The sequence below is a fragment of the Micromys minutus genome (assembly GCF_963924665.1).
Source record: "Micromys minutus genome assembly, chromosome: 1".
In the NCBI taxonomy this organism is placed as follows: Eukaryota; Metazoa; Chordata; class Mammalia; order Rodentia; family Muridae; genus Micromys; species Micromys minutus.
Genome location: NC_137969.1, coordinates 23,643,189 through 23,655,761, shown reverse-complemented (window position 1 = coordinate 23,655,761; position 12,573 = coordinate 23,643,189). Strand labels below are relative to the sequence as shown.

Sequence of the window (12,573 nt, the reverse complement as noted above, 5' to 3'; positions counted from 1 at the left end):
TGGTTCTGCTCAGCCATTTCCGGCAGTGTGATGTGTACTACGGTCTCCTTGTCCGTAGACTGGGAACACTGATTCTCTCCTTCAGTTAAAATGGGCAGGGGGAGGCTCAGAGTGATGTTCCCTAGAGATAGCCCAGAGGATACACAGACTTGAGCCAGCAAGTGTTACTATAACTCCATTCTGCTGTTCTTTGTACATTCTGCCCTGTTTCTTTTGTCACCTGAGCCACCATGGGGCTGGTGTACTGACTGGTTTTGTGTCAACTTGACACAAGCTGATGTTGTCACAGAGAAAGGAGCCTCAGTTGAGGAAATGCCTCCATGAGATCCAGCTGTAAGGCATTTTCTCAACTAGTGATCAAGGCAGGAGGGCCCAGCCCATTGTGGGTGGTGCCATCCCTGAGCTGGTAGACCTGGGTTCTATAAGAAAGCAGGCTGAGCAAGCCAGGGGAAGCAAGTCAGTAAGTAACATCCCTCTATGGCCTCTGCATCAGCTCCTGATTCCTGACCTGTTTGAGTTCCTGTCCTGACTTCCATTAATAATTAACAGCAGTGTGGAAGTATAAGCTGAATAAACCCTTTCCTCCCCAACTTGCTTCTTGGTCATGATGATTTGTTTAGGAATAGAAACCCTGACTCAGACAGCTGTCTAGGTAGGAGGCTGATTCACCCTAGAACATCAACACTTGTCCCACAGTGTAAGGCTACGGGGCATCCGCAGCTGGGCTGTGAACGTTGGGTCCTGTGTGGTGGTGCAGATATGTTGCATTGGGGGCAGTGCTTGCCCCTGGTCACCAGGGCACTTCTCAGACCCCTCGTATTCATATTCTCATATCTTCTCCTAATAGCCTTTGTCACAGCATGGGACATCAAGGTCTTCACCCCAATGGCGGTCTGCAAACTGTCTTCCAAAACAGAAAGTCATACTTAGATGTCCGCAGAGACATTTCTTAGCATTCTAATAAGGCATGCATCCTATTTTGTCAACCAGGAGAGTATAGAAGAGCTGATGGACTTCTTCCAGGCCACCAAGCGGTACCATCTCAGCAAGAGGTTTGGCCACAGGGAGTACCTGGTCCAGAGACTGCAGGCCATGGAGACCCGCGTGCAAGGGCTGCTGAGCACTGCAGCCACGCAGCTGACAAGCCTCATCCATAAGCACGAGAGGTAAGAGCGTGCAGCCTTGCTGGGGACACAGAGACACTCTCCCCTTCTTTCTGCCCAACACCAGAGGGAGGCTGACCTGCTCCCAAAACCAGTCCCTGAAGTCAGCCTTGGCTGAATGCCGTTGTCCGGTTCATCGTGAGGTAAAATTCCCTCTCAGTAGACTTTTATAAAACATGCATGGTAGTCAAGACAACCGTGTGATAGAGCGATGTCCCCGCCCTACCCAGTGTCCCCACCGCTCAGCTTCTGCCAGCTCTGACTCATGGCTTCATGCTCTTGTCTTGGGCTGTTTGAAGGAGCAAATTTTGAACCACTTTTTCTGGATAAATCTATGAAGGATGACATTGACTGTGGGTAGGGACAGCCCCCCCCCGCCCCACCCTCAAAGTTGGGTATGATACACAAGTGTCTTGAGCTGACTATGCAGGATAAGGTGAGTCCTGCTAAGTAGGGCTCCCAGAAGCTCCCCCCTTGTCTCTTATCACAGTCTTTGCCCAGCCATGCTCTGAGACAGCCTCCTTGTAAACAGAGAGATGCGTTCTCTAGGTCTGAAACAAGCAGGAACTGTGAAGTTGGCCTGCCCGTGACCAAGCATGGTTTTGTGAATTGGTTCTACACCTTAGGTTGTGTTAAAGGGACTTTGAAGCTTCCTGCTGTGGTTAATAAAGATTCAATAAGATGCAGATTAGGTAGACGCTGCCCGTCTTGAGGTAATAATGGATTTATCACTGCAGTCTGCTTGGCATTCCTAATTAATGCTCACTGAAGTGAAAGGAGGGCTCCTGGCCTCAGCCTGAAGAAACAGCAGCTGCTTGGCTGCCCTGAGTGGTTTCCTGGGAAGGCCATCATACTTCTTATTTTAAATTCTGTCTTAAATACCGGGCATAGAACTTCCTCTCCCTCTTCCTCTTCTTCTCTCTCTTCCTCCCTCTCCCAACCCCCTTCTTCCTCCTTTCCCCTTCCCCTGCCTTTCTCCTCCCCTCCCCCTTTTCCCTCCCTATCTCCTCCTCCTCCCCCTTCCCCCTTCCCCTTCCCTCTCCCCCTTCCCTCTCCCTAGTCTTTCTGTCTGTCTGTCTTTTTTTTTTTTTTGGTTGGGGTGGCGTGGTGTGTGCACATATAGGGGTTGGGAGCTGGTCCTCAGTGTTTTACTGTCTGGCTTCTGACTTTACTATTTAAGACAGGATTTTTTTTTCACTGAATCTGGAGTCAAGAGATTGGCTATCCTGCGTAGCCAAAAAGCTCCTGGGATTCAGCTATCTCTACCCACCTCACCACCACCACCACTACCCCACCCCCTCTTCTGCCTGGGGCGACAGATGCATGCTCCCATGCCCAGTTTTTCTTGTCAGTGTTAGGGTCTGAGCTGGAAGTCCTCATTTTGAACAGCAGCCACTTCAGCTACAGCCACAGACTTGCATTCTAAAAGCACCTGCTTCTGTTCCTTCTTCTCCCATTCCATCAGCATTGTCTGGTGAGTGTAGCACCTGGGGACACAGCCAAGGGGTGCAGACAGGCTTCGGGAAATGGTAGCAGAAGCACACACCTGTCAAGTAGTGCTTGACACTAGGACAAGTAGAAACACTGGGACAGACTTTAGGAGAGTCAGTATAGGGACTGGCTCATGGGTCACAGAAGCTGGGACGTCCCTCCACTTGCCCGAGTAGATGCTGTAACTCAGTTCCAATTAAAAGGTGAAGGACTCAGGTGCTGACATGGAATCCATTGGGAGGGCAGAGATGGTGTAGCTGACACACACACAGTGAGCTGTGAGGCTCAAGGAGGGGGGGTTGATCCTTCATACTGTAAGTTTGCTCTCCTTGAGACCTCATGAGTTTGGTGTTACCCACATTTTGGAAATGTCTCTTTTCTGTTGCTACCACAGAATGCCATAGGCTGGAAACAGTCTGAGTTTACATGGTGTATGGTCTGTCTAGAACATGGTTAAGAATTTCATGAACTCGTTGTTTACAATAGCTGAATAGTACTCCTTGTGTAAGTGTACTACATTTTCTGTATCTATTCCTCTGGTGAAGGGCATCTGGGTTCTTTCCAGCTCCTGGCTATTCTAAATAAGGCTGCTATGAACATAGTAGAACATGTGCCTTTGTTTTATGTTAGAGCATCTTTTGGGTATATGCCTAGGTGGGTGAACTCAAGAAGGACGACCAAATGAGGTGCTTCAGTCCTTCAAAGGGGAACAAAAATATTCTCAGAAGGAAGTATAGAGACAAAACTTGGAGCAGAGACTGAAGGAAACACCATCCAGAGACTTCCCCACTTGGGGATCCAACTCATATTCAACCACCAAACCCAAACAGTATTGCTGATGCCAAGAAGAGCTTGCTGACAGGAGCCTGATATAGCTGTCTCCTGAGAGGCTCTGTCAGAACATAATAAATACAGAGGTGGAATGCTCGCAGCCAACCATAGAACTGAGAACTTATGGAGGTCCCCAGTGGAGGAGTTAGAGAAAGAATTAGAGGAGTTGAAGGGGTTTGCAAAACCATAAGAACAATAATACCAACCAACCAGAGCTCCCAGGGACTAAACCACTATCTAAAGAATACACATGGACGGACCCATGGCTCCAGCTGCATATGTAGCAGAGGATGGCCTTGTTGGGCATCAATGGGGGGATTGATCCATCAGATCTTTCTCCTTCCATCTTCTTGCACTCTGCCTTTACCCTACTGGTAACATACTTGTTTCAGCAGCCACCTCTCCTCTTGGGGGTTTCCCAGCTTGAGACCAACCTAATAAAAACCACAAACCCAGTCATATAGCAGTCCAGGCTGTGGAGGGGAGGGAAGGAGCCTACACTCCCTAGCTTTCTATCTTCTCCATGTAGGGCTGGCTACTTGGATGAAGATCAGATGGAAATGCTGCTGGAGCGTGCACAGACAGAAACCTTTTCCATAAAACAGAAGCTGGACAACGACCTAAAACAAGAAAAGAAAAGGCTCCACCAAAAATTGATAACCAAGAGACGGCGAGAGCTTCTGCAAAAGGTATGCGAGGCACTGTGCTCTTCATCCCTAGAGAGCCCTTTCCACAGAGTCACAGACACTGCCTACAGCACATGATGCTCAGAGATGGTGTCATGATCTGCCATCTGTGGTTGATTAGTAATGACTTCTTAGAATGCTATGTGAAGGACCATTCTGTGTCTCCGTATAGCAGTTTGCGGTAGACTCGTAATGTCTGCACTGGAAGGGAATCAGAGGATGATGACAGGTCCTGACTTCCTTATGTTTAATTAGTTCTGTGTATTAGAAAAGATGACATCTTTAATCCTTACGAGGTGCAATAGTGACAGTCACTCCTTTATTAGGGAAGGCTCTCCAGAGCATGGATGGGACATGAGGACAAACAGACCTTTGAAGCAGGCAAGAGGAAAGAGTGCAAAGCTGCAGCAGCAGGAGAGCACAGGCTTCCACGTTTGAGCACCACGAAGATCAGAGTGCACTACTGTGTTTGGCAGAGAGCAGAACGGGGCTGGAGTCTGTGGAGGGGTGAGGCTAGGGCTGCAGGGGAGCTGGCTGAAGGCAGGGCCCCCTCACAGATGTTATTTTAGCAGTTACTTTTGATAAGTGTTGTGAGTGACTCCGAAGTATAGTAGCTCCACAGAGGCTCTATGTTGTGTTCCCAATGCCACGGACATGGCCGGACAAGTCAATAAAGAATTGATTAAAAATATATTGGAGGACTGGATGAATGGCCCCACTGGTTACAGCATGAGCAGATGGAAGAACATTGCTCATGCTTTTAAATAGAATGGAGCCTGTGGACCCCCTGTCACAGGTGATACCAAGATGGACATCTTTATGCAGATCTTTCCTCCTGTAGAGCCTTAGTACCAGATGTTGGTCACCAAGGAGGTCCTTATGCTGACATTGACTTCCCTACTCCCATATCCTAATTTTAGTGACCACATGCCAGACACATAGTAGGGCTAACAGCAAGTGTGCATTGCCACAGGCTCTGCCATAGGCATTTTCCTAAGTGTTGAGCGTGTATTGAGCAACTCCTAAAGGTCTCTACTGTAGTGTAGGTGCTATTCCTACTTCCATTGGACAGATCAAGAAACAGAGGCAGAGGGATAAAACATGACTTGTGGATGGGAGGGTCAGGCTAGAGCCCTGGAGGGCTGGCTACCTCTTAGTCTTTAGTTATATATAGCTGCTTGTCAAACATGAATTTTAATGTGTGCGTGCATTGAGTGTGTGTGTGTGTGTGTGTGTGTGTGTGTGTGTAGGAGAGGGGTTGCTGAGGTCTGAACCAAGAGTCAGCTGCATCCCCGGTCCTCTTTTAACTTTTCCTCTTTACTTTGATGCAACATGTTGCCCAGGCTGACCTTAAATTTATAATCCTCCTGCCTCAGTCTCTTAGGCATCTGGGGTGACAGGCCAATACCGCCAGAGCCTGGGGTTTGGTTGTGCCCAGCAGTTTTCTAAATTGTTGGGAACAAGATTGTACATATACCTTCAGTGTCCCTGAAAGTTGGTAAAGAAAGTGCTGCTTCTCTGAACCCCGATTCCTGCAGCCGTGGGTCCTGCCCATTCAATTGTCCTTTCTCACATTCCCCGCCAGCACAAAGAGCAGCAGAAGGAGCAGGTGTCCCTAGGCGAGGCCTGCAGCACCGCGGAGGATGCAGTCCAGTACCTGCACCAGTGGAGATGTGTGATGGCGGAGCACACCGCCGCCCTGGAGGAGCTGCAGGAACGGCTGGACCAGGCTGCCCTGGACGACCTCCGGGTCCTGACTGTGTCACTGTCTGAGAAAGCCACGGAGGAGCTGAGGCGCCTGCAGAGCACGGCCATGACTCAGGAGCTGCTGAAGCGTAGTGCTCCCTGGCTCTTCCTGCAGCAGATCTTAGAGGAGCATAGCCGGGAGTCTGCGGCCCGCACTGCGCAGCTGGAGGCAGAGGAGAGGGAGCGAGGCCAGGAGCTGGTGCAGGGTGTGAGGCAGAGGCTGCAACAGAATGCACCCGAGGCCTGCACAGAAGAGCAGGCAGAGCTGAGGCATTGGGAGCACTTGGTATTCACGTGAGTGATGACAACTTGTGTGCCGCCCCACTAACTCAGAGTCCCTCTCCACGCAGAGCCATGCAGTGACTTCTCCTGTAGGACACAGCATTCCGGAGTGGCTGACACTCCTGACCCTTCCCCACCACACTGGGAAAGGAGTCGTCCTTGCAGGAGGGAGAGGCAGGATGGCTGAGCATATGATGCCGATGCCGTGCCCAGACTAATAAAATCTGCAGCGTTTATTAGTCATGCACACTGGGCCTGTAAGTCACACAGGATCACACGTGACCTGCAGGGTCATCATGAGATGATGTACTGTCGGCCAGAAGGGTGGGTAACCCAGATTCTGCGGGAGGGGTGGGCCATAGACCTATCGGAATCATCCAGTGGGTTGTCGGTGAATGAATTGTGCCTGGTCCCTCCATAGGAAGTGTTGTAACAGCTGGGTGTGGGAGTCAGGCCTGGAATTCCAGCACTTGGGAAGTGGAGGCAGGGAAATCAGCCAGAGTGTGGCCAACCTAGGCTATGTGATGCCATGTCTCACAATAAAGGCCCAGCAAGGGCTGGGGGGGGGGGTGGCTGGTGTGGCTAAGTGCATGTTGCACACGTGTGATTGGGAATCCTCAGAACCCAATCAAAGAGCTGAATACAGTCAACCTCCGGTCCCCACATTCATGTTCACACACATGTACCTGTACCTGCACACAAAACATGCACTCACAATGGATCACGGGAAGTAAGTAAAAAAGAAAGAAAGAAATGCTGCCTTGCCAAGTGTGGTGGCCTGCTCCTGTGACCCTGGCATTCGGAGCCAGCAGAGATCGTGAGCTTGAAGCTAGCCTGGGCTACATAGTGAGACCCTGCCGCACAGAACAAAAACAAAAGAGATGTGCTGTCTGGCTTGGGGACCTTGGAGAGTGTGTCTGGTGGCTTGCATGTTTTTCAGACCCTCTCTACCTACTCTACGACAGCAGGCATCCAGGTAACACATGGCACAGCCACAGACTCAGTCCTGATACCACTCTGCACTGGTTTGGCCTGGCATGCCATCCACTCACGCATAATTTGAGCTACTTATTGTCACCTCTTCACGCAGAAGCATGCAGTGACTCCTATAGGACAGAACAACCCACAATGACCGACACTCCTGCCTTATCACCAGAAGCTGCACGGGGTGGGCTAGACACAGCTGCAAAAGCAATGGGACAGTTGGTGGCATAACCCAGGGGTCTGACAGCCACCCTTCCTGTAACACGTGGCAGCTACTTGTGCCAGCTCAGACTTGGCTTGGCTCAGAAGGGGGTCTTTGGCGTGTAATAAGGGTTCACAAAGCATTGGGTCTTTGGTGGGGGAGATGGGGGGAGCTGCATTCATGGCGAGAACGGCCATGGCTGTGTAGATGGAGAGACCTGTGTCTAAACTGGATGCTGCCTTCTGTGTGGATGTGGGAAAGATGCTAAAGTGCTCATGGCCTCGCCTTTTTGCCTGTAAAATGAGGCGATGGTACTGAATCTCTTGGGGATGCTTTCTGCACTGCATGATGTCATCTGAAGGGTGTGATGCAAGAGCCTGGGCTGCCCTTGGGGACCTGTGAGTAGACACTGAGTGACACAGTGCCTATTTGTAACTGTCCTCCCTGGAGGAAGTTGCTCAAGGTTTTCTGCATAGGGCTTTTCCCAGAAACCAACCTTGCTGCCAGGAGAACAGGCCAGGTGTGTTCAGACTAGTGTGGTGGGGGGTAGGGGGGTGGGAGGGAGAGAGAGATGTGTGGTGGGCATGTATGTATATACCTGTGTAGTGTGTATATTTGGGGGGTGTGCATGCACATGTGCATGTGCCTGTGTTGAGGTATGTGTTTCTGGTGTGTGTGTGTGTGTGTGTGTGTGTGTGTGTGTGTGTGTGTGTGTGTGCGTGCATGCATGTGCATGAGTGTGTGTATGTACCCATGTGACATCTGAAGAGGCTGGGTGTGCTCCCTCACTCTCCACCTTATTTCCTTAAGAAAAGGTCTTTCACTGAACTGGAAGCTTCACCATTTCTGCTGGGCTGGCTGGGCAGCAAGCTCTCTGGACCTGCTGGTGACTGCCCCAGTTACACACAGCCATACCCGGCTTTCTACATGGCTGCTGGGGATTTGAACTCAGGTTTTCATGACTGTATGGCAAATGTTCTTGCCCACTGAGCCACCTTCCTTGTCGCTAGTAATACTATCTGGTTTGCATTAAGCAGTCTCCGGGTTGGCCCCAGTTGACCTCCTTTGTAAGCCTGGCTTCTTTTGTTTTCTAGTTTCTGGATAGTTGTTGCTTTTTTACTCAGGGACACAAGACACTGTGTCCTCTGCACAGTACAAATGAGATCCTCAAAGGCCACTTCTTATACCCACTGATGCTCAGCCTGGACCTTCCCACAGTTCTGTTGGTGCAGGATTCTTTGACGCGTTTAAATTTCATGTGACTTCCCCATTACCCAATGACTGTTTCCTTCTACTTTATTTGGACCTGTCTTGCAGGGAGTGTTTCCAAGGCCAGCATGGAGTTAGCCATTTATGGAGTAATGGGTTATCTCACTTTGCCATTAGCAAACTCTTATGACTTCTCCAGGGGTTAAGGAGGGTCAAGCCACAAGCTCACGCTGCCAGCTGCTTCCAAGCTTGGCTGATTTGAGATCCTGAGGGTTGTGACCTGAATTTCTGAGGCATTAAGTAAAAATGGCTTTTTGCTGTGGTTTGAAACACACGTTTATAAACCAGGTGGGCTGAGGCAAACCCACAGAGCAAAAGGGGAAACCGATGCTGAGAAACAGAGCTGTTGAGTTCTACCCACAGAGCCCAAACCAGGTTGCCAGCTCAGTGCTGAGTCCCAGCGGGACAGAATTCTGCTCACACATACCTGCTTTCTTCTGGCCACAGGGCAAATCTGCAGGAAGGCTGATGAGATTTGGGTTACCTCACTCAGGATAATATTTTGTAGTTCCATCCATTTGGCTAAGAATTTCATGAAGTCATTGTTTTTAATAGCTGAGTAGTACTCCATTGTGTAAATGTACCACACTTTCTGTATCTGTTCCTTTGTTGAAGGACATCTGGGTTCTTTCCAGCTTCTGGCTATTTTAAATAAAGCTGCTATGAACATAGTACAATAGCAACCAACCAGAGCTCCCAGGGACTAAACCACTATCCAAAGAGTACACATGGACAGACCCATGGCTCCAGCTGCATATGTAGCAGAGGCTGGCCTTGTTGGGTAATAGTGGGAAGAGAAGCCCTTGGTCCTGCCAAGACTCGATGCCCCAGTGTTGGGGAATGTCAGGGTGGGAAGGTGGGGAGCACCCTCATAAAACCAGGAGGAGTGGGGAGGGGATAGTGGGTTTATGGAGGGAAGACAGGAAATGGGGATAACATTTAAATGTAAATAAAATATATCCAAATTTTTTAAAAGGGGGGAAAAAGAAGGCCGATGAGAGTAATCTCTGTTCATGACAGAATCCCTGTAGCTCACAAGTAGCTTATGTTGACAGAACACTAGGGAAAACCAGGCAAACCTTGCTTGCTGCACAGAAAAATGTTTGAAGGATGTGAATAAAGGCAGGCTGGCCAAAGTGGGACAAGGAAGGACATCTTCCAGCATTGCTCATTCTCTGACGTTCAAGGCTGGGGTGGGGTTCAATGAGGTAGCCAGTATCTGATCCCATGGTTTCCACAGCCCTGCAGCGAAACCTTGGCTTAAAGCCACGGACAGGAGGGAGATAAGTGCAGGACCACATCCTCTCTAGAGGTTCAGGGGATGCTCCCCTCCTTGTTTTTTTTTTTTTTTTTCCTTAGTTCCAGTCATTGTTGCCAACTCTTGGCATTTCTTGATTCATAGACATATCATTTCTTTTCTCTGCCTTAAGGTCTCCCTCCTGGCTGGACCTTGCACACTGATAGGGACACTGCTCTTACTCTGGGTTGACTCTTCTCCAGCACCATCTAATTTAAACTTCTCTTATTTGTAGTGACTCCATTTCTAAATATGCCTCATCCCTAGAGTGGTGTGGTGTTGATCTTTGAACAGATCATCTGGAAGACTCAGTTCTGTCCTCAGCACCCAGGCACCCAGTGTGTGTGCCCAGCATGGACAGGGTAGTTAAATGAGTCACCGATCTCTCAATTTTTCTTTTCCTTTAAAAAAAAAAAAGATTTGTTTATCCATTTTATGTATATGAATGAATACATTGAGCTGTCTTCAGACACACCAGAAGAGGGCATCAGATCCCGTTACAGATGGTTGTGAGACACTATGGGGTTGCTGGGATTTGAACTCAGGATCTCTGGAAGAGCAGTCAGTGCTCTTGACTGCTGAGCCATCTCTCCAGCCCTCTTTTTCTTTATTTTTAAACTTAATTACTTTACATCCTGCTCACTGTCCCCCTACCCCATCACCTTCTCCCACAGTCCTTCCCCCATCTCCCCTCCCCTTCTCTGAGTGGGTGGAGGGATCCCCAAGTCACTTCGAGGCCAGGTGCATCCTCTTCTACTGAGGCCAGACAAGGCAGCCCAGCTAGAAGAACATGTCCAATGCAGGGCAACAACTTTTGGGATTGCCCCCTCTCCGGTTGTTTGAGACCCACATAGAGGCCAAGCTGCACATCTGCTCTGATTTCCTTTCTTTATGAAGGACTCCGTGCTAGACCTGTGCTCATGGGAAGTAAACATCCCTCCTCTGCACTTATGACACGATGCTTGTGAGGCTGGGTGGACAGTGCTTCATTTGTCTTACGATGTATCAGTGTTAGACAATGCACCACATACACTAGACCCTCAGGAAACACTCATACAAAGGCATGGATAAGCATCTAAAGTTCTTTGCTCTGGTCAGGGATTTAGCTCAGAGATGCTATGCCTATAGCCTCTCTCCAAATTCCTTGCCATGTTGTCTGTGACCCGGTTGTCCATGGTTCCTGTCCCCTCCCAGGAAGCTCTGCTGCACGGCCATCTCACTGTCTGAAGAAGACCTGCTCCGGGTGAGGCAGGCGGCCCAGGGCTGCTTCACCCAGCTAGACCGGAGCTTGGCCCTCCCCAGAGTCCGTGCGAGAGTACTGCAGCAGCAGATGCAGACGTCCTGGCGGGAAGCAGAGTTTCGGAAACTGGACCAGGCTCTGGCTGCACCTGAGCAGCAGGTAGGGGCTGCGTCTGTCTGGACTGCTCACTGCAGAGGTGACTGTGGGCTCCCTCAGTTCTAATCACCTCCTTCCCCATATCCATTTTTCTCCAGCCATGCTGGCCTCTGAACTCTCCTAGGGCTTCTCAGCTTGTTTTATCCTAAAATCTGCAGTAGACCACATTGGTGCCAGGCCCAGTAAGAGCAGCGACCACCTGCAGCCATGAGTATTAACCTCTGCTTCTCCCGAGCATTGCACAAGGTATCTGGACCAGTTACCCTTCCCTTCAGCTCACACCTCTTTCTGAATCAAGCATCCAAAAGGACCTTTGGCATGTGACACAGAGACAAGTTGAGTGTGGCTAAGCCCTGAAAAGGGGGGCCTCTGGCCCAAAGGCTGAGAACTGACAGTCACCTTTAGTGACACCTATCATGAATGTTCATTATCCAGAGCCCTGTGGACCAGCACAGGATGGACCCGACCTGAGCTACAGCTCTTCTAGGCCTGTCCACATCCTGTCCTGGTGTTGTGCTCTGTTTAGCTCAGTCCTTAGACCTCCTCGGGACCTTTGCATCTCCCAGCCTAGGCTCAACCTCCGTCTCTAGCGAGCCAAACAGAAGAAGCTCTTGCAGTCTCTGCTTCCTCTGCCTGCAACACGTTTTGTAGCCTAGTCAGGTGCCAGCCCCGTGTGGCCTCTGCAGAAATCCACTTATGCAGCAGTTGTCACACAATTGAGTGTCTCTCTAGCACCATGGCCTGGGGTGGAAATGTGCTGGTTTAGCCATACGAATGCATCTCTTTTGGTTTGGGAAGAAGCCAACGTCACCTCTGACCTGTCTCTCCCCAACAGTCCAAGGCAAGAAAGCTGCGTTCCAAAGGCAGAGGCAAGGCAGACCTTCTGAAGAAGAACCTGGAGGATAAGATCCGCCTATTCGAGGAGCGGCCCCCTGGAGATCTGGCTGACCAGGTAGGGCTGAGCTCACTTGCCTCTCCTCCACATCTTTCTTATCTTAACACCCAGCACGTTGTCCTTCTGCCCCTCAAATACGCCATGCAGGCATGCTGGCATTCCATGGCCAGGTACCACGTGCGTGAGCATTACCAGGGTGCCCCATTCCTGCTGCATCCACAGGGCACACATGCTAGAGCGATGGATGGACTCTGTGTACTTAGCGAAGGCCACAAACTGTGTTTTGTGCCACTGGCAGAGTGGAAGAAATGTCCATTTCCAGCTCCAATGC

General features: G+C 50.1%; 1 protein-coding gene across 1 annotated transcript in view; it reads left to right on the top strand.

Moving 5' to 3' along the window:
• The window catches only part of EVC2 (EvC ciliary complex subunit 2), a gene marked incomplete at its 5' end in the record, with an annotated part of 81,094 nt that overhangs the window by 39,002 nt on the left and 29,519 nt on the right, over window positions 1–12,573 (top strand). The window contains 5 exons of the mRNA XM_080922750.1: window positions 991–1,166; window positions 4,015–4,174; window positions 5,757–6,211; window positions 11,146–11,350; window positions 12,183–12,299. Coding sequence (XP_080778876.1) covers window positions 991–1,166; window positions 4,015–4,174; window positions 5,757–6,211; window positions 11,146–11,350; window positions 12,183–12,299 — 1,113 coding nt within the window. The remainder of the gene's footprint in view (window positions 1–990; window positions 1,167–4,014; window positions 4,175–5,756; window positions 6,212–11,145; window positions 11,351–12,182; window positions 12,300–12,573) is intronic.